Below are 24,919 nucleotides of genomic sequence, written 5' to 3'. Positions count from 1 at the left end.
CTTCATGTGTGACATGAGGGAAGGAAATGACAACGACTGGATTTACACGATCTGGAAGGATGGTCAAACTTCTGTCTATTTGAACGAACATAAGAATTATACATCACCTCTAACTACAGTCTACAGTGGTGAATATCACTGTGTTGGTGATTATAAGTGGTCCAGATCTCTAAGAAAAGAAAGTAATAAAGTCTCTCTAACTATATCAGGTAAGTTCTCAAAGTTTTACTAATAGTGCTAATATGATATAATGTAATATGAGCTTAAAGTTCTTATATATAATGTATAAATATAATGTCCTTTGTTGAAAGGTCCAATTACCACATTATCATTATATCTGTTGTGAGAGAGTAATACAGGACGGTACATCCTAGAAATGAATGCATCTTGATGTACAAAGTGTCTCTTATTAGTGATAAGAGTAATGTATTAACCTGTCTACTTTCACCGGCCCGACGTCGGGACGTTTTTCACTCGTTTGGCATTCATTCCGTTTAATCGCATATTATTTTGAATGCATCTGCGTCATATTATACATCATTTGAAAGCTGTGAGTCTCGTGAATCGAACAAAGCCAGCCGTTTTAGGCTCACGGAGACACATCAAAAGCAAACACAGCGTGTGTGTAAGGAGTGCACAGAAAAAAAACAACAACAAGACCGGCGTTTCCTACCTTTGGAGCTGTCTCGAAGTCTAAAAAAAACATGTAGCTTGATAATCCTCATATCCACAGAAAGGTAAGAGTCCAACGAACAAAAGTATCCACTTCATTTAGTCCCACAAGCACGCGATCTCCGGTAATCATCCATAACACGCCATGTGTTGACGTTGTGAGTCTCTGAACAAGATGTCGTTTTTATTTGTTTATCGCTTTTTACCGCTGTTCGATGAAGGGCTAACAATGGATGTTTGCTATTTCCGTGTTCGTCTTCGTCTTCTGGACAAAACAAGCCCCCTTCCATGATTCTGTGATCCGAATTGGCTGAACAAACTGTCCATCAAGCGAGCCAGTGCTTCACTGGCTCGCGTCAAATGACGCTGACCAACCACGCGTAATCTCCAGATACAGAGAGCCAATAGCAGAGGAGTAAATTTTTGAATGACAGGTCTTATAGCCAATGAGCTTACGATTCCAACGGTATATTACATGGGGGTAGAGGGCTCGAGTGTGAGAGGCACAGCGAATGCATAAACTACACTTGTCATCTGAGACTTTGATAGTTACGCACAGAGTCTCGTGCGCGCATTACAGAAGGCTGCCGTTTACTATTCCTTTTGATTGTTTTGAGCATTTTACAATGCCTAAAGCCAAAGGAAAGACTCGGTATTCCCTTGAAGACGCCTTAGACTGAGAAAAAATTAAAATTAAAAAAAAAAAAAAAAACCCATAAAGAAAAGAAAAAAAAAAAACATTAAAAAAACATTAAAACATTTTTTTTTTTTAAATAATGATTTTATTAGTAATGTTGTAGAACTGATGGAATAAACAAAAAAAGTAGAAGTATGAACCTAAAAATACCCATAATCTCATTTGGCACAATTTGGAACACTTTGTGCCAGATGCAACTCCGTCTGACATTGCTCGACAAAAACGACTGCCAAACGCTCATTTTTAGGTGTATTTTTATCCACTTTCTACCAGTTGTTGGTAAGGCTTGTGGCTGTGGCTCATTCAGTTTTTAGGCCTAAATACCAGAGCCACAGCTATCGTTTTTCACTCAAAAATTTAAAAAAAATTAGGCGAGGCAAAAAATTAAAATTTCCACAATTTTTGAGCTGTAGTAACTCAGTGTCAGTAACACTCAGAGTAAATCTGACACTTGGAGAAGAAACTTCAAAGGGTTAGCTTTCAGGAATGCTCAGCTTTGTGTCTGTAGTCATAGGGGTTCAAGAACAGTAACCATTTTACTTTGGGTATGTCGTTTTCAGCCTTTTCTTCAAAAATAGGACCGCCATGGAACCAGTTTGAAAGTGGCGCCTCCTTCAGGGGAAATGTAGTCTTTTTTTATAGTACGAGTGACTTTGGCATCGTCTCCTTTCTCAAACTCTTTTTCTTAACATTTGTTCATATTTGTGATATATTGAACTGATTTACTAAAAAGAAAAAGGAACCATCTGTGTTACACAGACAAAGATGTGATCCTGCAAACTCCTGCGTCCACCTTGTTCAGAGGAGAGTCGGTGACGCTTCGCTGTCGGCATCGTGATCAGAGAAAGGAGAATGCAACCTTCTACAAAGACGGATCACTGATTGAAACGGAAATAAACCGTCAAAACACAGTTGAAGTGACGACTTCTCCGACGTCAACCGAGAGCTCTTACTCGTGTAAATTTGAGGATGAAGAATCTGAAGCAGTAAAACTGAAAATGCAACGTGAGTACTTTTCACATTAAGGAGCTGCAGACGTATAACCTTCCCAGAGTGAAGCAGAGGGAGTTTTTATTCTCTAGAATCCACGTTAGTTTAAGTTAATCTACACTTTCAGTGGTTAATGTATGTGATGGGCACCGTTGATTGATTTCCATCAGGTCGCTACACCTTAATTATATACACAGATTTAAAAGTAATTCATATTTCTACATTATTTACTACAATAAGTAGTAGTATTAGTTGTAGCACCACCAAGAAAACTACGAGATTATATTATTTATTTGAAACATCTGTCAAATTAATAATTAACAGGGAAGATAATGACCATATTCATGTCTTTGTTCTACATTTAACAGCACGACCAAAGGCCTGTCTCAGCAAAGGCTATGAACGGGACAATGTGACCCTGACCTGCTCTGTGGGCCCATCATCACCATCATCACCACCATCATCATCATCATCCTCTGGTTGGAAATATTTCTGGTACAGAGGCGATATATCCTCTGAACAACTGACCACACAAGATTACATTCTCCTCTCAAACGGACAAATCCGTGTCTCACAAAGAGGACTCTACTGGTGTAGAGGAGGACGAGGAAACCCAGTTTTCTACACGGAGTACAGTGAAGGAATAAGTGGTGAGTTGATACGGAGAACACAGTGTAGAAATAATCCTTATTCATAATAAAACATATTTGACCTTTAAAACACTGATACTGTTGAATCATGGACAGTTAAAATCAGAGCTGTTGTGACTCTGCAACCCAACTGGCCTGAGTTATACTCTGGAGAGACGATCACTCTTGTGTGTCTAGTCGAGGATGGAGGAGACACTGAGTGGGAGTACGGATGGTCGACACCCAACTACAGACCACAAAACCCACGTGACCACATGATTAGGTCATCACTCGGTGGAGTGTACCGGTGCTGGGGCAGAAGTAAAAAATACAAGATCTACACAGAGTCGAGTGATGCTTTCACACTGAAACTTGATTCCAGTAAGTCACCTGTTTTATTTTGCTGAATGTAAAAAACGTTTATATTATTTAAAATGTTAGTTTGTTTGATATATTTTAAGACGATGCACCTTCACACTTGTGTGACACATTTGGAGATCGAGAACTAAGTAGGATACAAGTAGTGCTCCACTGACTCATCATAACATGTCTTCGTTCTGTGAAATCATGTCCAACAGATAAACCTAAGCCTGATCTCACTGTGTCTCCATCATGGCTGAGTCCTGGAGCCTCGGTGACTCTGAACTGCAGTGTTCAGCATCCGTCTGCAGGATGGAGGTTCTACTGGTATAAGGCTGTTCCCAAACCCTTAGAGATTTACTACAACTCCTACAGTTATGAGCTGCTACCTGGTAGAACCAACGGGACCGAACCCTACATTGTTCATGGACAGACGCACACGGCAGGATATATGTGCAGGGCTGAAAGAGGAGATCCAGTCTACTCCACTCATTATAGTGACACTACGTTTGTCTGGTCTGGAGGTAGGTTTGTCTTGACTTTTCCATTCTTGCACAAAAGAAGACATTTAGTTATTATGGAGATATTTTAGTTACGTTCACGTTTTTACGTTACCAGAAGGCCACCTTAGTTTGCCGACAGGTTTGACGTTAATGCAATAATGTCTCTATTGGTGTGATCCTTTGTTTCTTCTCACCAACAATTAAAAAGATTAAGAACACAATAAACCTGCAGGATTATGTCCATCGTCCCCTCATTACGTCTGGTTTTTCAGATTTCAATCCAGCGGCATCTCTCTCAGTGAGTCCTGACAGAGTGCAACACTTCAGGGAAGAGTCGCCGTCACTGAGCTGTGAGGGAAACTCCACTGAGTGGAGAGTGAGCAGGTTTTTTCATGGCTCCCCATTATACTGTACTACCTGGGGGACAATGAATGGATCCACATGCATCATGAACCGCACCCGGATCAGTGGAGTGTACTGGTGTGAGTCTGGAACAGGACAGTTCAGCAATGCAGTCAACATCACTATACATAGTGAGTTTTAAATTATTTTAATTTGAAGTATTTCAACAGTATTTCAACCTGCACCAGCTGGTCTGTCTGACCAAAACTTCATCTTCTTGGATCTTGTTCCAGACAACGATGTGATGCTGGTGAGCCCTGCCCTTCCTGTGGTCGAGGGACGTCCTGTCACTCTCGGCTGCAAGTCGAAGACAGACGAGGCTCTTTCTAATGTTGATTTTTATAAAAATGGAGAACTCCTCTCAAATCAGAGCAGAGGGGAGCTGGCTATCTCTGCAGTCTCAAAGTCAGATGAAGGCTTGTATAGATGTGAGGCTTTGACTAGATGGCGTCAGAAGTCACCAGAGAGTTGGATGTCGGTAAAATGTGAGAATGATTTAAAAAGTAAGAACTGAATTAGAAGTCTGCTTTGTTTCATTTAAACTGTGTTTTATACATTCAGATATTCAGTAATTACATACAGATAACAATGTAACATGAGTAGCATCGAAAGGTATGTGATCAAGGATTTAAGCGAGTGTGTAGTAATACTTGTGTATCTTTCTCATGATTTGTGTGTAGTTCACAGTGATGTCTCAGTGCCCGGGTCTGAACAAAGCTCTCCACTTCCTGTCGGGTTGATCACCGGGTTGGTTTGTGGAGTTTTAATGATTATGATCCTGCTGCTGGGTCTGTATCACTGCAGAAAGTCAAAATGTGAGAAGTTTTCCTTCTTATATCACATTGATTACACATTGAAGGTGTAATTCCAAGTCATGGAAACAATACGATTACTTGCATTATAACATCACCTTTTTGTTTCTTTTTTGTTTAACAGATTCAAGCTTCATGAGGTTGGTACAAGTCTCCCTCCTCTCATTATGAACATAACAGCGGTGAATTACATGTTCCTTATTAAATCTACCTAATTTACTACGTGTTTTGGACCCAGCAGGTCTCAGAGCACCAATCAGAGCCCAGCTGTAGATGACATCACCAACCAGGTTGAAACCCGACACAAAGACTATCCTTCTCCTCTCCATGGTCGGCCTCATTCCTGCTTCCTTTTTATGATTCATTGTTAACTCTGAAGTTAACATTCCCATCTATTAATCTGTTTTAGAATATTTAGGAATCCATGTAACGGGATAATAATGACTGATATGCCCTTGGCTTGATTTTCACTCCTCTGCAGGTGACGCTGTCCTCTTTGAGTCAATCAGCGTCTCTGGAGAACCGAAACATGGTGCAGTATATACTTAATGTTTAACACTGAGCAGTTACAAATACTAGATTATGATTTAAGGTCAAACTATATTTTGTTTCAGATGAATCCATTGACGTCACCTACTCTGTGGTTGAGCTTAAAAAACTCGCTAGGAAGGGTGAGTGCTTTATTTCATGGTTAAGATTCTTCTGAAGGCCTGTTGAACAAAGTCCAGGATTAACTCATTGTATCCCTCTAACAGGGAAGAATAACAAACCAGAAGAGAGCACCGTTTACTCCAGTGTGGCGATGGCATCGGCTGCAGGTACAGTCAAGTCCTGCAGACCCCCTAAAATCTTTATTTGGTGGTTTTCACATTCTTTCTAAATCATATTTAATTTACCTCTCCGTTGGCGCATTTTAATATGCCTGAATTTAATAAACCTGAATTTGGCTTCTGTTTTAGACGACAACCTGATGTACGCCGAAGTGCACGCCCACACTGAAGCCAAGAAAGACAAAGGTGAGTAGCTGCTGTAAACCCCCATATTCTTAACTAGTTACTTGCCATTCCTACTTTTCTACACTATGTATATTTTCTGCATTTCTGATGAAAATGAACATCAGTTCATTATCATTGTTAATTGGGGGGCGTCCCCGGCAAACAATAAATAAATAATAAATAAATCATCTCCATTTACAGGAAAATCCAGTCCGGCAGCAGCGGATCAAACTGTTTATTCTGAACTCAAACCAAAAACGGCACCACGATAACGCAGCGATGTTATAGCGATTGATTTGTCAGATGCTTAAATGGGAGTAAAATCTCATGAAGCATTAACCGTGAATGTATTTTTCCTTTTGGCTTTTGACCTTTGTATGGACGAATCTTTCTTCTTCGTTGGTCATTTTACGCATCAATAAAGTTTCGTTGCAGCAGTGTGCCGTCTCCAGTTTTCAATTGTGTGTTTTTCTTTTGTCTCATAATCTTCCCTATGATTGTGGTGATCTAGCTCATGCGTTTGGTCTCACTCTCCATTTTAATGTAGGGTTACCAATATGTCTCTCCACAGATCATAAAAAGCCCTGAACATGTACTGTTTTTGCCCCAACGAATCCTGACCTAATTTTAGATGAATATGTGATGAATGTTTTGGATTAATCACTGCAATAAAGGTCAGGCCAAACAGAAAAAATAAAGACAGCCGTACACAAAGGAGCAGATATCAGTCCTGCTGTTAGTGATGTGACTTCCGAAACAGGCGTGTTGGCGCTTTTCTGAAGTCCCGGATCGAAACGTTTCGAACCGTTGTGCCGAAAAAGGGTCCGAAAAACGCCCATGTCACGTGACTGTAGTCCAGAGATTGAAGGAACGCCTCTGTTTCGAAACGGCTATTCCAAGGCAAGGCAACTTTATTTGTATAGCACATTTCATACACAAGGCAGACTCAAAGTGCTTCGCATCGTGACATGTCATACAACAAAGTGAAAAAAAATAGAATTAAAAGAAAATAAACGCAAAATTAAAAGCATTACAGAAAGAAAGGAGAATAAAAACATATTTGCAATAATTAAAAACAGTGCAGACATTAAAAGATTTAGCAGAAAGCTATGGTGAACATAAAAGTTTTCAGTCTAGTTTTAAAAGTGGTCAGAGTTGGGGCAAGTCTTACATCTTCAGGAAGTTTATTCCATTTATTCCATTATTATTGATTTTGAAATCAATCCTCTGACATACAGGGAGCCAATGTAAGGATTTAATAATTGGTGTAATGTGCTCACATGTTTTGGTCTTTGTAAGAACTCTAGCAGCAGCGTTCTGAACAAGCTGTAGCTGCCCGACAGTTTTTTTCGGAAGACCTGCAAGGAGACCATTACAGTAGTCTAGCCTACTAGTAATAAAGGCATGTACAAGTCTTGAGCTGACATGAGCCCTCTAAGTCTTGCTACATTTTTGAGGTGATAGTAGGCTGATTTTGTTACTGATTTAATGTGACTGTCGAAATGTAAATCAGAATCCATAATAACCCCAAGATTTCTGGCTTTGTTTGAGGCTTTCAGGGACAGAGAGTGAAGGTGTTGAATTACTTTAAACCTTTCTTTTTTAGCACCAAAAACAATTATCTCAGTTTTGTCCTCATTTAGTTGTAGGAAGTTTTGGCACATCCAGTCTTTGACTTGCTCAATGCACTGGCACAGAAGATCTATGGGGCGATAGTCGTTTGGTGATAGTGCTACATAGATTTGGGTGTCATCGGCATAGCAATGGTGGTCAATGTTATTATTTTGCATGATTTGTCCTAGTGGGAGCATGTAGATGTTGAATAAAGTCGGCCCCAAGATTGAACCTTGGGGGACTCCACACGTTACATTGGTAGGTTCTGATACAAAGTCGCCAATGGAAACAAAATAGTTGAAGCCAGGAAGTGATTTAGTTGTTGGAGGACAACTTTCTCAATTATTTTACTTATGAAGGGTAGATTTGAAATTGGTCTGTAGTTGTTAATAGAGGCATCTAGGCTCCGCTTTTTTAGAAGAGGTTTAATGACTGCAGTTTTGAAGGCCTTTGGGAAATTGCCTGATTGAATGGAGTTATTAACTATTTGCTAGGGGTGTAACGGTACACAAAAATCTCGGTTCGGTACGTACCTCGGTTTTGAGGTCACGGTTTGGTTCATTTTCGGTACAGTAAGAAAACAAAATGCAAAATATAAATGTGCTAGTTGTTTATTACTTTTGTGCTTTTAACAGTAGGAACATGCACTGGAGCTAGAATGCTGCTCAAAAATATAAATACAAGTATTTAAAATATTTGTTTAAAAAATAAAAATAAATAAAAATAACAGACTGTTTCTTTAAAAAATATATTTTCTCCCATCTGATTTGCAAAATTGAACAGGGCAGGGAGAGGCTGTTTAAATGCGGTGGGGAGCTGTGTTTGCACTAACGTTATGCTCGTCTTTCTCCTCGTTGTAGCGATGTTCACGTGGGGGTGGTGCCGTTTCAAATGCGTCAACAGGTTTGACGTGTTGCCAGAAACATACCCGACCTCACATGAACAATGTCGGCAAACCGCTTTGGTTTTATCAACCTCTCTTTGTCCCTGTTTGTATCTCACCGGGAAGCCGAAGTGTTCCCAGACAGGAGACCTTAATGTCGCGGGAGGGTCCTCCAACTCTGGCTTGTTGCCAACACTAGCGGCATTAGCCATGACGTCCGCTACTACTGCTGTTTATTGTGTCGCGGTGTGCGCAACTGCGCATGTGGGGCTGCAGCATGCTCCACACATGCGGTCCTCTACTTAATATGTCCGTATGGAAACGCGTTCGGTACGCCTCTGTTCCGAACCGAGCACCCCGTACCGAAACGGTTCAATACAAATACATGTACCGTTACACCCCTACTATTTGCAATACGTCTATTGATAGGCAGTCAAAAACATTCTTAAAAAAGTTGGTAGGTAAAGCATCAAGGCAGCAGGTGGATGATTTTAGATTTGTCACCGTTTCCACTAGAGTTTTAGAGTCTATGGCATTAAAGCTTGCCATCATTGCTGTGTTACTTTGGCCTGAACAGGGTGGTGATCCAATTTTTTTGTTTGAGATATTGATGGCGCGTCTGATGCCTTCAATTTTATTAGTATAAAAGAATGCAAACTCATTGCATTTCTGCGTGGAATGGAGTTTAGCTGGTATTTGTGTTGGGGGGTTGGTCAGTTTGTCAACAGTTGCAAATAGGGTTTTTGCCTTATTAGTGGCAATAATGATATTTGAAGAAGAATGTTTCTCTCGCACTTTTTAAGACTAAATTGTAGGATTAAGACTAAATTCCAAGACGGGCAGATCCTTTGAAATACTGGCAAGAGCAACGTGCTGACTTCTCTAATTTGTACCAACTGACTAAGACATTTTTAAGTGTCCCTGCAACAAGTGTACCCTGTGAAAGGATTTTTTCAAAAGCAGGGGATCCAAAAAAAAAAGAAACAGACTCAGCTCAAAAAGAGCTGATCAAATATTATTTTTGAATAAAAATCTTTGATTATTGTATTGCATATAACAATGTGTCATTTATTTATTTTTAATAATGTTTCTTTAATTCAACCTGTATTCTACTTAAATTAAGGAAACCTAAGACCGGCTCATTTCATAGTGGCACACTATAGGAGTTTTCTTTGGCCAGAGCATGTAGCTCACAGAAGTGACCACTAGATGCCACTGTAGAGTCGGGTTTCATATTCGTTTCAAGGCTTCAACACATACTGAAACATCGCTTCGAACTGTTTCGAAGCTTCCCTTTGCCCATCACTACCTGCTGTTGGGTTGTTGTCCTTCTTCGGCCCCCTCCACGTCTCCTTGTGTACTGGCCTGTCTCCTGGAATCTCCTCCATACTCTTGACACTGTGCTGGGGGACACAGCAAACCTTGCCACAATGCACTAACTGGGCAACTTCTGTGGGTTGGGGAAACCGCCTCATGCTACCTCTAGTGGTGCAAACACTGCCAAAATTCAAAAAAGAAAGAAATCTGCCAGAAAGGTTGAGAACAGAGAAACGGTCTGTGGTCACCACCTGCAGAACCATTCCTTTATAGGGATGTCTTGCTAATTGCCACTCGTTTCCACCTGTGGTCTCTTCCATTTGCACAACAGCTGAAATTGATACCCAATCAGTGCTGCTTCCTGATTGGACAGGCTGATATCTCAGAAATATGATTGACTTGCAGTTATATCATGTTGTTCTAGTGTTCCCTTTATTTTTTTGAGTAGTGTATATAATGTCTTTTGTTTAAAGGAGCAATTAACAATGAATCATTGTATCTGTTGTGAGAGAGCAATACAGGATGATACATTCTAGAAATGAATGCATCTTGATGTGCAAAGTGTCCCTTATTAGTGATAAGAGTAATGTTTAAAACCGGGCAGTTTGAAAGTGGCGCCTCCTTCAGGGGAAATGTAGTCTTTTATTATAGTACGAGTTACTTTGGCATCTTCTGCTGTCTCAGACTCATTATGGGTGTATTACAATTACAATTACATGTTTTTTTTATTTTTTTTTTAAGCTTTCATTATTGGCAACTAGGGTTGTCTGTTGTATCAGAATCGTAGTTGATCATCCAGCTACAATTTAGTGTCACATTAAATAGAAACCTGTAACATTTGCCACGATCCTGCCTGCAGAATAAACCCTCATCCTTGCAACCAATCACTCATAGGCTAAATACATGAACTCAATTTAAATGTAAAGGCTTTCTCTTCAACACACGCCTTATTATGTATCATAAAGAGAGACAAATCTCAGTGTACTCACAGAATAACCCGGCATCCTCACCGACACTCCGACTTCCTCTGAGAAATGTTTTCAGCTCGGCACCAACGTGAAACTCCAGCATGAGGGGAAAGTTCCTTTTAATGCCATTTTCCAAAAATGTTTACCTCCTCTTCCTTCGTCTCACAGAACCAGAAAAAAACCCTGAATTTCACCATTATAATGAAATGTTCATGTCATCGTACTTCTCTCTACCGTATACTGCAGTTCACTTTTGTGATCTTTTGTGAATATTTCCCAGTTGGATTACAACGTGAGCATGAAACCTGGAGTTTTATCTGTCCCCTTTAAGTGTACACTGTTGACTGGTGGGCAGTTTATTAAGTCTAAGGATAACTTTTGACTTTAAACAGCAGCTGTAACAGTGTCATGAATAATTATTGACCCTTTGTGAGGCACCAGGAGCCTCATATCTATGCAGGAAGGACATTTAAATATGTAACTCGGTGATCAGAGGATTTTAATTTGTTGGACTTACATCTGACGTGCAGAAAAAGTAGGCGTGATTCAAACTGGTCTATTTGTGTGACAATGGTGTGAAAAGGAAGGAAGCACATACCGCAGAAGTTGATGAAATTCCGATCCAACATTTACACGCGATACATCTTCATTTTCTCTGCAGTTCCTGATTTCAACCAATGCACTTGGTGTGTCTTAAGCTTTCTCTCCACAGAATAGAAGCATTTCCCAGAAGCAGCGTGAGGATGGGACACGCTGTGCTCCGTGTGCTGGGGTTTCTCTGTGAGGACTTTGTTTAAATCATAGTTCCCATCGATGCAACGTTTTAAATGCCTGATGTTGTTTGTTTTACAGCCAGTTTGATAATGTATGACGATGTTTCAAACTCTGTTTCAGCTCTCATCCTCTACTGTGAACCAGCTCAAGGTAATTACACAGTTATGCTTTTGATATTCACTCGGGATGAAGCAGTATCACCTTTTAACTGTAGGATAAGTGCAGTGACAGGAAATAAAGCATCTCATTTTAATGCATCTTGTGTTGGTTTCTAGATGCTCTGCTGACCATTGAGCCAAACTGGTCCACTTTATTTACCGGAGAGTCTGTTACCTTCATGTGTGACATGAGGGACGGAAATGACAACGACTGGTATTACATGATCAAGAGGGATGATCAAACTTTTCTGTCATGGACAGAACATAAGAATTATACATCACCTCTAACTACAGGCCACAGTGGTGAATATCACTGTGTTGGTGATCCTAAGTCACCATACCGTAATTTCAAAAAAGAAAGTAATAGAGTCTCTCTAACTGTATCAGGTAAGTTCTCAAAGTTTTACCTCATGACAAATCACTTATTTATGAGCCATGTGAATATGATCACCCTGTTTGATAAAGTGCTAATATGATATAATGTAATATGAGCTTAAAGTTCTTATATATAATGTATGAATGTATATAATGTCCTTTGTTTAAAGGAGCAATCATCACATATTTAATCATTGTATCTGTTGTGAGAGAGTAATACAGGACGGTACATCCTAGAAATGAATGCATCTTGATGTACAAAGTGTCCCTTATTAGTGATAAGAGTAATGTATTAAACCGGGCAGTTTGAAAGTGGCGCCTCCTTCAGGGGAAATGTTGTCTTTTATTATAGTATGAGTGACTTTGGCATCTTCTTCTGTCTCAAACTCTACTTTTTCTTAACATGTGTTCATATTTGTGATATATTGAACTGATTTACTAAAAAGAAAAAGGAACCATCTGTGTTACACAGACAAAGATGTGATCCTGCAAACTCCTGCGTCCACCTTGTTCAGAGGAGAGTCGGTGACGCTTCGCTGTCGGCATCGTGATCAGAGAGAGGAGGAGGCAACCTTCTACAAAGACGGATCACTGATAGAAACGGACATAAACCAACAAAACACATTTGAAGTGACGACTTCTCTGACGTCGACCGAGAGCTCTTACTCGTGTAAATTTGAGGATGAAGAATCTGAATCAGTAAAACTGAAAATGCAACGTGAGTACTTTTCACATTAAGGAGCTGCAGACGTATAACCTTCCCAGAGTGAAGCAGAGGGAGTTTTTATTCTCTAGAATCCACGTTAGTTTAAGTTAATCTACACTTTCAGTGGTTGATGTATGTGATGGGCACCGTTGATTGATTTCCATCAGGTCGCTACACCTTAATTATATACACATATTTAAAAGTAATTAATATTTCTACATTATTTACTACAATTAGTTGTAGCAGCACCAAGAAAACTCAATGAGATTATATTAATCATTTTAAATATTTATCAAATTAATAATTAACAGGGACGATTATGACAAAATTCATGTCTGTTCTACATTAAAACAGCACGGCCAAAGGCCCGTCTCGGCAAAGGCTCTGAACGGGACAATGTGACCCTGACCTGCTCTGTGGGCCCATCATCACCATCATCATCACCATCATCAGCATCATCCTCTGGTTGGAAATATTTCTGGTACAGAGGCGATATATCCTCTGAACCACTGACCACACAAGATTACATTCTCCTCTCAAACGGACAAATCCGTGTCTCACAAAGAGGACTCTACTGGTGTAGAGGAGGACGAGGAAACCCAGTTTTCTACACGGAGTACAGTGAAGGAATAAGTGGTGAGTTGATACGGAGAACACAATGTAGAAATAATCCTTATTCATAATAAAAGATATTTGACCTTTAATACACTGATACTGTTGAATCATGGACAGTTAAAATCAGAGCTGTTGTGACTCTGCAACCCAACTGGCCTGAGTTATACTCTGGAGAGACAATCACTCTTGTGTGTCTAGTCGAGGATGGAGGAGACACTGAGTGGGAGTACGAATGGTCGACACCCAACTCATACAGACCTCAAAACCCACGTGACCACATGATTAGGTCATCACTCGGTGGAAAGTACTGGTGCAGGGGCAGAAGTAAAAATTACACAATCTACACAGACTGGAGTGATGCTTTCACACTGAAACTTGATTACGGTAAGTCACCTGTTTTATTTGCTGAATGTAAAACAGGTTTATATTATTTCAATTGTTAGTTTGGTTGATATATTTTCATTTATTTATTTCGGGCATGTCCGTTAAATCATTATCACACATCTTTGTTCACATAGTAAAATACACGTGGCCGAAAGGGAAAGTGGGAGAAGCCAAGGCTTATCTAGTCCCGCCCCCATTACCCACAGGATAAAATCTACATCATAGTCTTTTCTTATTTTCTTATTTTAAGACGATGCACCTTCACACTTGTGTGACACATTTGGAGATCGAGAACTAAGTAGGATACAAGTAGTGCTCCACTGACTCATCATAACATGTCTTCATTCTGTGAAATCATGTCCAACAGATAAACCTAAGCCTGATCTCACTGTGTCTCCATCATGGCTGAGTCCTGGAGCCTCGGTGACTCTGAACTGCAGTGTTCAGCATCCGTCTGCAGGATGGAGGTTCTACTGGTATAAGGCTGTTCCCAAACCCTTAGAGATTTACTACAACTTCTACAGTTATGAGCTGCTACCTGGTAGCACCAACGGGACCGAACCCTACATTGTTCATGGACAGACGCACACGGCAGGATATATGTGCAGGGCTGAAAGAGGAGATCCAGTCTACTCCACTCATTATAGTGACACTAAGTTTGTCTGGTCTGGAGGTAGGTTTCTCTTGACTTTTCCATTCTTGCACAAAAGAAGACATTTAGTTATTATGGAGATATTTTAGTTACGTTCACGTTTTTACGTTACCGGAAGGCCACCTTAGTTTGCCGACAGGTTTGACGTTAATGCAATAATGTCTCTATTGGTGTGATCCTTTGTTTCTTCTCACCAACAATTAAAAAGATTAAGAACACAATAAACCTGCAGGATTATGTCCATCGTCCCCTCATTACGTCTTGTTTTTCAGACTTCAATCCAGCGGCATCTCTCTCAGTGAGTCCTGACAGAGTGCAACACTTCGAGGAAGAGTCGCCGTCACTGAGCTGTGAGGGAAACTCCACTGAGTGGAGAGTGAGCAGGTTTTCTTTATATGGCTCCCCATTATACTGTAGTACCTGGGGGACAATGACTGGATCCACATGCATCATGAGCCAAACCCGGATCAGTGGAGTGTACTGGTGTGAGTCTGGAACAGGACAGTTCAGCAATGCAGTCAACATCACTGTGAATTGTGAGTTTTAAATGATTTTAATTTGAAGTATTTCAACAGTATTTCAACCTGCACCAGCTGGTCTTTCTGACCAAAACTTCATCTTCTTGGATCTTGTTCCAGACAACGATGTGATGCTGGTGAGCCCTGCCCTTCCTGTGGCCGAGGGACGTCCTGTCACTCTCAGCTGCAAGTCGAAGACAGACGAGGCTCTTTCTGATGTTGATTTTTATAAAAATGGAAAACTCCTCTCAAATCAGAGCAGAGGGGAGCTGGCTATCTCTGCAGTCTCAAAGTCAGATGAAGGCTTGTATAGATGTGAGGCTTTGAATAGATGGCGTCAGAAGTCACCAGAGAGTTGGATGTCGGTAAAATGTGAGAATGATTTAAAAAGTTAGAACTGAATTAGAAGTCTGCTTTGTTTCATTTAAACTGTGTTTTATATATTCAGATATTCAGTAATTACATACAGATAACAATGTAACATGAGTAGCATCGAAAGGTATGTGATCAAGGATTTAAGCGAGTGTGTAGTAATACTTGTGTATCTTTCTCATGATTTGTGTGTAGTTCACAGTGATGTCTCAGTGCCCGGGTCTGAACAAAGCTCTCCACTTCCTGTCGTGTTGATCACCGGGTTGGTTTGTGGAGTTTTAATGATTATGATCCTGCTGCTGGGTCTGTATCACTGCAGAAAGTCAAAATGTGAGAAGTTTTCCTTCTTATATCACATTGATTACAGTCCGATGATGAAAAGTCAAAGGTGTAATTCCAAGTCATGGAAACAATACGATGACTTGCAATATAACATCACCTTTTTTTTTTTGTTTAACAGATTCAAGCTTCATGAGGTTGGTACAAGTCTCCCTCCTCTCATTCTGAACATAACAGCGGTGCATTACATGCTCCTTATTAAATCCACCTAATTTACTACGTGTTTTGGACCCAGCAGGTCTCAGAGCACCAATCAGGGCCCAGCTGCAGACGACATGACCAACCAGGTTGAAACCCGACACAAAGACTATCCTCCTCCTCTCCATGGTCGGCCTCATTCCTGCTTCCTTTTCATGATTCATCGTTAACCTTGAAGTTAACATTCCCATCTATTAATCTGTTTTAGAATATTTAGGAATCCATGTAACGGGATTATAATCACTGATATGCCCTTGGTTTGATTTTCACTCCTCTGCAGGTGACGCTGTTCTGTTTGAGTCAATCAGTGTCTCTGAAGAACCGAAACATGGTGCAGTATATACTTAATGTTTAACACTGAGCAGTTACAAATACTAGATTATTATTTAAGGTCAAACTATATTTTGTTCCAGATGAATCCACTGACGTCACGTACTCTGTGGTTGAGCTTAAAAAACTCACTAGGAAGGGTGAGTGCTTTATTTCATGGTTAAGATTCTTCTGCAGGCCTGTTGAACAAAATCCAGGATTAACTCGTTGTATCCCTCTAACAGGGAAGAATAACAAACCAGAAGAGAGCACCGTTTACTCCAGTGTGGCGATGGCATCGGCTGCAGGTACAGTCAAGTCCTGCAGACCCCCTAAAATCTTTATTTGGTGGTTTTAACGTTCTTTCTAAATCATATTTAATTTACCTCTCCGTTGGCGCATTTTAATATGCCAGAATTTAATAAACCTGAATTTGGCTTCTGTTTTAGACGACAACCTGATGTACGCCGAAGTGCACGCCCACACTGAAGCAGAGAAAGACAAAGGTGAGTAGCTGCTGTAAACCCCCATATTCTTAAATAGTTACTTGCCATTCCTACTTTTCTACACTATGTATATTTTATGCATTGATGATGAAAATGAACATCAGTTTATTATCATTGTTAACTGGGGGGCGACGCCGGCAAACATGAATAAATAAATCATCTCCATTTACAGGAAAATCCAGTCCGGCAGCAGCGGATCAAACTGTTTATTCTGAACTCAAAACAAAAACGGCTCCACGATAACGCAGCGATGTTATAGTGATTGATTTGATGCTTAAATGGGAGTAAAATCTCATGAAGCATTAAGCAAATTAACTGTGAATGTATTTTTCCTTTTGGCTTTCGACCTTTGTATGGACGAATCTTTCATCTTTGTTGGTCATTTTACGCATCAATAAAGTTTTGTTGCAGCAGTGTGCCGTCTCCAGTTTTCAATTGTGTGTTTTTCTTTTGTCTCATAATCTTCCCTATGATTGTGGTGATCCAGCTCATGCGTTTGGTCTCACTCTCCATTTTAACGTAGGGTTACCAACATGTTAGTTAGTTAGTTAGTTTTTATTTGCACATTATAAAACCTGTATAAACAATGAAAATAGTAAAATTAAACATTGTGCAGGAGAGGTAGAAGCCAAAGAAGGCTTATAAAAAAACCTCCCCTATGAAACAACAACAACAACAGTGGTGGTCTTCAGAGTAGGAAGACAACACAGAAATTTACAACATAAAAAACTGAAAAAAAAGAAAAACAAGTTAACATAGAAAAATGAAAGATACTGAATTAATTAAAAAAAAAAAAAAAAACTGTTTACAAAATGAAAAAGGAAAAAAATTCATTAATGTTTCTCCACAGATTATAAAAAGCCCTGAACATGTGCTGTTTTTGCCCCAATGAATCCCGACACTCTTGTTTTTAGATGAATATGTGATGAATGTTTTGGATTAATCATTGCAGAAAAAAGAAAATATAAAGACAGCACTGTCACTACTGCAGCAGTTCAGCTTCAGCTTTTCTGCGGTGTCATTGTCCAAGACTGGAGCTGAATTGTGAGAGCAGGAAGTGAACATGTCGAAATTCAAGAGGGAAGGAAATAGAGATAAGCTATTTTAAAAAAGAATTAGTAGAAGACGTACAAGCTCAAACTTAGACATTACGTAAGTTTCTATCCGCTTTTCTGTCTCATTTTAACACTTTCAAGCTCCAAAGTGGAAACATCCAGCTGTTAATATGGGACACACTTTGCTCTGTGTGCTGGGATTATTCTGTGAGTATTCTGTCTTTCTCTGTAAAGTTTTAATATTACATGAAACGTTTATTTTAAAGTGAGTTAAGTTATTTCACAGTGGAAAGCTGTGTTGTAATATTGATGTGTAATAATGACTTTATATCAATGCTTTATCCAACCACAGCTGCCGTTAGTGGTGCGCACAGCTGCTTTAGTCCGTTTCTGTCAGTCTGATCACGTCTATCTTTATTTTCAGTACTCCTCCACTGTGGACACACCGAAGGTGATCACATTCGTTACATCACTCTTTTTCACATCGTCTTTCATGGTTAAGGCCGTGACTAACAAGTGCCTGAGAAACTTCCTTTTTTCTCTCTGAGGATTGAGTAACTATGAGCAACTGTTTATAAAAGGATGACTTCTTAATGCATCTAAATACTTTTATAATTCATCATTATAATTCTGGTTACATTGAGTAAAAGCATTACATCATTTGTTAAGAACTATTTTCTCCTATCCAGGTGACTTACCTGTAATAAATACATTAAGTAATAAGTCTGGACTTAACAAAAGGACACATTTCATTCTGTGAAATCCTTTCCAACAGATAAACCTAAGCCTGATCTCACTGTGTCTCCATCATGGCTGAGTCCTGGAGCCTCGGTGACTCTGAACTGCAGTGTTCAGCATCCGTCTGCAGGATGGAGGTTCTACTGGTATAAGGCTGTTCCCAAACCCTCAGACAGGTCCTACAATTATGAGCTGCTACCTGGTAGCACCAACGGGACCGAAGACGATTCCTACATTGTTCATGGACAGACGCACACGGCAGGATATGCGTGTAGGGCTGGAAGAGGAGATCCAGTTCATTACACCTGGTATAGCAGACCTAGGTTGGTCTGGTCTGGAGGTCAGTATCTCATTTCCCCCTTTTTGTTCTTTCTTCTTTCTGGCATCACCATTAATCTAAGCATATTTCTTTAAATCCCATTTGTTCTTGCTTATATGATATAAAGCAGTATTTGAACCTGACGTGTCGGACAGGCAGACAGACAAGCAACAGGAATGCCAAAGTGCCTGCCAAAAAAAAGAGACAACTGTAACAAGGCTGAATTAATATGAAAGACAGACAAAAGATCATTCCCAGCATGCTGCTCTTCAATCTCCACGCCTCGCCGTGGTTTTGACCTCGTCGTCCCACGTTTATTTTTCAGAATCACATCCAGAATCGGTCAAAGTGAGTCCCGACAGAGTGCAACACTTTACCTCTGAGTCTGTCTCACTGAGCTGTGACTCCACCAAGTGGAGGGTGATGAGATTTACTGCAGCAGGCCACCTGTCGAACTGCTCAGACTGGGGCTCAGTGAACGGATCCACGTGCAGCATCCACAAACGGACAAACAAAACGGCAGTGTACTGGTGCGAGTCTCGATCAGGTGGATTCAGCAATGCAGTCAACATCTCTCTACGAAGTAATTCCATTTTTTTATTGCATTACTGGATTTGAAGGGAATTGAAATGGAAGAAATTAAACATTTAAAGTCCAGAGTCCACTGGTGCTAAATATAGAATATTCTTTTCCCAGATAAAGATATTATCCTGGTGAGCCCTGTGCGTTCTGTGACGGAGGGACATTTCCTTACCATTGGCTGCAAATTGAAGGGATGGGCGTTCAAATCGAACATCTGTTTCTATCGAAACGGTGATCTACTCCAAAATGATACCAGAGGGGAGCTGGAAATCTCTGCAGTGTCAAAGTCAGACGAAGGCTTCTACAGCTGTCGATGCTCGGGAGAAGTGTCATCACGGAGTTGGATGTCAGTAACATGTGAGTGTAACTGAAGCCTTTCCACTCATACGGCCTCACAATGAGCTCGTCATATTTTTCTAAGCACTCCTCTTTATTCCGGTAGTGTCCAGGAGGGAAAAGCCTTCATTTCTTCTGCCCTTGATCATTGGGTCGCTTTGTGGTATCCTGCTGATTATTCTCCTGCTGGCGTGGCGTTGCTACCGGAAGTCAAAGGGTGAGACCTCGTGCTTCGTGTGTTTTTGATGGATCTGACGTGAAAGAGTAGCGCCTCGGTTTCCAATACAACACAATGAAAAAGAAGACCAATCCAGCAATCTCACACTCTGTTCCATACGGCTTAAAAGCATCCGGAAGAAGGGTGGGGGCTCGAGATGCAAGCAAGCAATGCTGTAGTTAAGAGACTGCCAGCAATCCCGGAAATACAAGAAAGTACAGGTAGTTTATTTGTCTCATCAGGACGCCGTGATGAACCGGAGGAGAGCTGCGTTTACTCTGATGTGAGGATAGGATCGGCTGCAGGTACGGTCACTCGCACATCTCCATCCAATATTTTGCGTTGAAAGTATTAAATCAGGTCAGATCACAGCGGAAATCCTAGGTGGCTTCCTCATTTTTTTATTTATTGGTCCTTGAAAGCTGTGACTCGTTCCCTCCTGTCTCATTTGTATTCATGCACATTCTATGTGAATGAGAGGCCGTCATATTTTTGAGGACTTTCGGATAACATCTGTTGATCATCTATTGAATGTAAAACAATAATTCAAACTCGTCACCTCTCTCTTCATAGGAAAATCATCTCTTGCAGTAACAGAAGAAACTGTTTATGCTCAAGTCAAAGTGAGAACGGCTCGTGGTAATAATGCTGCAATGTAGTACGCATGTTTGAGATTTATGCCTTTAAATTGTAAAGCAAATATGTCTGAAATAACTTTTAATCTGTTTTCTCTTCTTCTCCAGGTCCATGAGAGAAGCAAATGCATTTTTCATGTAAAATGAACTTTCCTTTAAATGTGGATCAATAGTGTACTTTGTTTTACACTTTTAATCCTTTTCAAAACATGCAATAAAGTTTTTATGTGCTTGCTGCCAATCATGTTTTTATGTCCTTTTCATGCTATTTATATTTACAGTTTTGAGCCCCAGTTGCCAAAAAAGCTGCAACATTAAAGCAGAAATGTTGTGATTTAGGATTATTTTAATGTTTTCAGATGGTGTTGTTTTTTCCTATAACATTTTTTAAAATGTTATTTTGTGGGACGTTTCCGAATACATTTTGCAGAGATTGCAAAACTCTTTGCTGCAAATGTGCGGTTCTGGGTCACTGGTGTTTGAGTGAAACTAAATCGGACGGCCTGAGCTGTTCCACCACCGTCCTCACTGAGGTGGACTACTTTCTTTCCTTCCCCTTAGCTGTGATTGGCTCCGGCACAATTTCATGTTGGTGAAAAAGGTAAGTAAATTAATTTATTTTATGCAGTGAGTGCAAAACGCGTTAACAACTTGTGTACTCTATTTACTGTAATATGGAAAAATGCCTACCGCTTATCATGCTCCTAACCCAATGCATGCTGGGATAGGCGCCACTGAACGGCAGTAAGTAGGTAAAGAGATGACTGTATAACTGAACATGAAGTTAATTTTATTATCTTGTTTATGTCGTTTCCGGTTTGTCTTCGGTGATCTAATAAACATCATTATTATTATCGTTGTGACTCAGAATGTTTGAGGACCGCTGCATTAGACAGACTGTACACGTGTAGTTTATGTTCAATATTTACTTTTTATGTGCGCTGTCAAACAATGAATGGTGTGGAAAATGGCATTAAAAGGAACTTTTCCCTCATGCTGAAGTTTCACGTTGGTGCCGAGCTGGAAAGATTTCTCAGAGGAAACTTTCTGTCCCCACTGGGAGGTTGGCCGCCTCCAATGCTGGAGCTGCTTCCTTGCATGTAGTGCTGCGCTGCTGACTGGGGGTCTGCTGACTGGGGTTCTGCTGACTGGGGGTCTGCTGACTGGGGGTCTGCCGACTGGGGTCTGTCGACTGGGGGTCTGCCTACATGGTACGTAAACCCCTGTTCAGTTAATGTATTGGCATTTACAGTATCTGTTTACCTGATGCAGTATAGGTCAGGTTAGCAGTATTGCCTGTGTGTGTGTGTGTGTATGGGGTGGGGGGGGGGGGGGGGTCTTTGTGTTCAGTGAGTTTGCATCTGCTTTAAATCTAATTTTGTAAATCATGCTTCATTTTCTTTAAAATAACATCCAATAATTTATCCTTTTAAAATGACAAAATAGGTAAAAGTGTGGATGGGGACCACCAGATGACCCCATGATACAATATTATCACAATTCTTGTGTCACAATATGATTTAAATTTTTTTTTGCGATATTCAAGTTTTGCAATAACTTATGTTGTGATGCATTTTCACTGTGATAAATGTCATAAATGTTGCATCATGCTCCAGACAAGCTGAACTGTTTATTGCAGTCTGCATAGTGACTGCACCAATAAACAAAAAAAACTACCTCCTAGGCACCATCTAGTGGACTGATTAAGGATGTTTTACCAAAAGGTTGAATATGTATTTGCAATATTAATAGTTCATATAATGAAATGTTCTCGTAGATACTGGTTTATAGGTTTTTATGAGTAGAACCAGTTGTAATATTTAGTCTTGTCTAGCTTGTTTAAATTCTTGTGAAGCTGTTCATACTGAGTGGGCAATTAACTAGTTTCAGCCATCTCAGCTGCAGTGAATAGACTTGATTGGAGGGGGGGGGGCTAAACCTGCATGTGGTAAACCAAGCACTTAAGAGCTTGTCACTACAGCTGCAGCATCAGGACAGCCAAACGAAGACAGTTGAACAAAGACAAGGGAGTCGATCTGTGGGAGTCCATTGAGGTGGGCATAACATCTCAACCACCATCCATCACAGCCATGTGTCCTATCCCAGTCAGGACATCACATTGGAGAAAATTTTACCAGAGACCCTTCTCTCGAGGCTGTAACCCATCCAATCTCTGCTACCCACCATTCTCCACCGGTACGGAACTTAATTTACTAGTGGGGCTGTGGAACTGCCAGTCTGCAGTCAAGAAAGCGGACACCATTTCAGCGTATGCCTCCCTGCAAACTCTCCACTTCCTGGCCCTTACTACGGAGACCTGGATCACCCCAGAAAACACTGCCACTCCAGCTGCCCTCTCAACTGTCTACTCGTTTTCACACTCCCCAAGACCAACAGGTCGAGGATGGAGGAACTGGACTTCTTATCTCACCCAGGTGGTTCTACCAGGTCCTTCCCCTGGACCACCTAACCCGATCTGCACTTGAATTTCATGCCGTCTCTGTCACCCTTCCTTTCAAGCTCAACATCATAGTGATCTATCGCCCACCTGGTCCTCTCAGTGACTTTTTAGATGAGATGGATGCCCTCCTAAGCTGCTCCCCTGATGATGGCACACCACTCGTTGTCCTCGGTGACTTCAACATCCACCCAGGAAAGCTGCATTCATCTGAATTCGTTGACTTCTCCACATTTGACCTCACACTCTCCCCCTCTCCACCCACCCACCATTGTTTTACACTTTTAATCCTTTTCAAAACATGCAATAAAGTTTTCATTTGCTTGTTGCCAATCATGTTTTTATGTCCTTTTCATGCTATTTAGGGCCCGAGCGCCGACAACGTCGGGCTGCGAAGCCCTATTGTTATTGCAATGTTTTTTTTTATTATTCTTTCACGCCTTCGACCTTCGAAATCCTCTTGGAGTACAAAAGTCCGCCTGGGAAAATTTTTCGCCATCTTGGATTTTATGAAAAACAAGAAGTTGTTCATTCCTCGGACACCGTTGACCCGATTTGGACGGAATTTGGTACGCATAAAGCTTTTGAAAATATGCATTTAATCAGAAGATATCGACCAATGAACATAAGAGGGTTGGGCCACCAAATCGCAATAAGCATAACTATAACCTTTGGGCCAAAAATTACGAAACTTGAAACCTATGTTGCCATAGCTTCAAAGAACATACATGTCAAGTTTCATCAAATTGAGTAATGTTTGGCGCTGCCACAAATTTCCAAAAAGTGCAATTTTTGGCAGTTTTTGGCTGTTTTTGGTCATTCACAGGGGTCGTACTAAATCGAACTTGTACTATACCGTTGATCCGATTGATACCAAAATTGGATATGTGGTTGGAAAGGCCTTTAGGACAAAAAGTTACTCAAAGATGCTCCAAAAGTCTATGGGCGTGGCCACGGCGACGCCATGACTGCGCTACTATTTTCAACCTTAATGCATTTAAACTTCACCGTTTCTTCTCCGATCTGCTCCAAAATATTCATGCTTGATAAGAGTCAGGTCCTGAACACAACTGCACAGCAATTTTAACTCACAGGTAGAGCGCCACCTAATAGTGACATGAAATGTGTCTGATTTAAGGCCCTTTTTCTGAGCAACAGCCCCCCCTCTAGGTTAAGCGTACACGCATGAAATATTTTTTCCTAGATAGCCCATGTAGAGATGTACAAAAAAGCCTCTGAGACCCACCGCCTTAAGTCATGATAAAGTGGGTAAAAAAAATGTTTTTTGCCGAGTGTGTAATTCAGCCAGGTTTTCACTCAATCTTCACTCAGGACACAGGGGGGAGAGACACAGGGGCACAGCGACCACCAGGGGGAGTCAGAGATCTATCAGTGACACTAGAGAATCTGTGAATCTCACATGCAGTTCCAGTCTGCTTTACACCAGATCAACAGTCATGCCACTTTTAATTCCTTTTTTTTAATTCCTCTCATTTCAGCCTGGACACAAAGGGAGGAGGAGAGATGGCACACATCTCCACATGCACCTCAGACAGCTGTCAGTTGAACTCTGCCATAAACATCCAAACTATTATAACTTCAGTGTTTCTTCTCTGATCTGCTCCAAACTTTCCACACTTGATTAGAGTTCCTTCCTTAACAAGTCTGCACTGTTATATTGCCTCACAGTCAGAGCGCCACCTACTGGCGACAGGAAATGTCATTGATTTTGTGACTTTTTCCAAGTAAAAGCCAAACCTGATTTTTTTTAACTAATTCCTCTCATTTCAGCTTGCAAGGAGGACACAGGGGGAGGAGGAGAGATGTCACA

At 40.7% G+C, this 24,919-nt stretch overlaps 3 protein-coding genes across 5 annotated transcripts; all 3 read left to right on the top strand.

Moving 5' to 3' along the window:
* Positions 1–43: 43 nt before the first annotated feature.
* LOC311008899 (sialoadhesin-like) lies at positions 44–6,500 on the top strand. 3 transcript variants are annotated; one of them, XM_084002842.1, is made up of 15 exons: positions 44–209; positions 2,129–2,374; positions 2,728–3,006; positions 3,106–3,369; positions 3,567–3,872; positions 4,124–4,384; positions 4,487–4,756; positions 4,934–5,068; positions 5,190–5,205; positions 5,304–5,395; positions 5,547–5,597; positions 5,680–5,736; positions 5,821–5,883; positions 6,025–6,081; positions 6,262–6,500. In XM_084002842.1, the coding sequence occupies exons 2-15, from the start codon at positions 2,368–2,370 to the stop codon at positions 6,330–6,332; spliced, it is 1,929 nt and encodes a 642-aa protein (XP_083858968.1). In that variant the 5' UTR covers positions 44–209; positions 2,129–2,367; the 3' UTR covers positions 6,333–6,500. The 3 variants fall into 3 exon arrangements, with proteins under 3 accessions (XP_083858968.1, XP_083858967.1, XP_083858966.1); XM_084002841.1 differs by having other exon boundaries at positions 2,728–3,009; positions 5,307–5,395; XM_084002840.1 differs by having other exon boundaries at positions 2,728–3,009.
* Positions 6,501–11,699: 5,199 nt separating this feature from the next.
* On the top strand, positions 11,700–17,163 carry LOC311008897 (Fc receptor-like protein 5). Its single transcript, XM_084002837.1, has 16 exons — positions 11,700–11,766; positions 11,892–12,161; positions 12,622–12,867; positions 13,210–13,491; positions 13,588–13,854; positions 14,222–14,527; positions 14,779–15,042; positions 15,145–15,396; positions 15,592–15,726; positions 15,857–15,872; positions 15,971–16,062; positions 16,214–16,264; positions 16,347–16,403; positions 16,488–16,550; positions 16,692–16,748; positions 16,921–17,163. The coding sequence occupies exons 1-16, from the start codon at positions 11,706–11,708 to the stop codon at positions 16,989–16,991; spliced, it is 2,490 nt and encodes an 829-aa protein (XP_083858963.1). The 5' UTR covers positions 11,700–11,705; the 3' UTR covers positions 16,992–17,163.
* Positions 17,164–17,837: 674 nt separating this feature from the next.
* On the top strand, positions 17,838–20,783 carry LOC311008948 (uncharacterized protein). Its single transcript, XM_084002909.1, has 9 exons — positions 17,838–18,010; positions 18,228–18,254; positions 18,579–18,881; positions 19,186–19,443; positions 19,557–19,799; positions 19,885–19,995; positions 20,238–20,300; positions 20,569–20,634; positions 20,739–20,783. Exons 1-9 carry the CDS (start codon positions 17,974–17,976, stop codon positions 20,744–20,746), a joined length of 1,116 nt encoding a protein of 371 aa, XP_083859035.1. The 5' UTR covers positions 17,838–17,973; the 3' UTR covers positions 20,747–20,783.
* Positions 20,784–24,919: the final 4,136 nt, after the last annotated feature.

Source organism: Eutrigla gurnardus (assembly GCF_963514095.1).
Source record: "Eutrigla gurnardus genome assembly, chromosome: 23".
NCBI classification, from domain to species: Eukaryota; Metazoa; Chordata; class Actinopteri; order Perciformes; family Triglidae; genus Eutrigla; species Eutrigla gurnardus.
The sequence above is the reverse complement of the archived record's forward strand: the minus strand, read 5'-3'. Positions and strand labels throughout refer to the sequence as shown.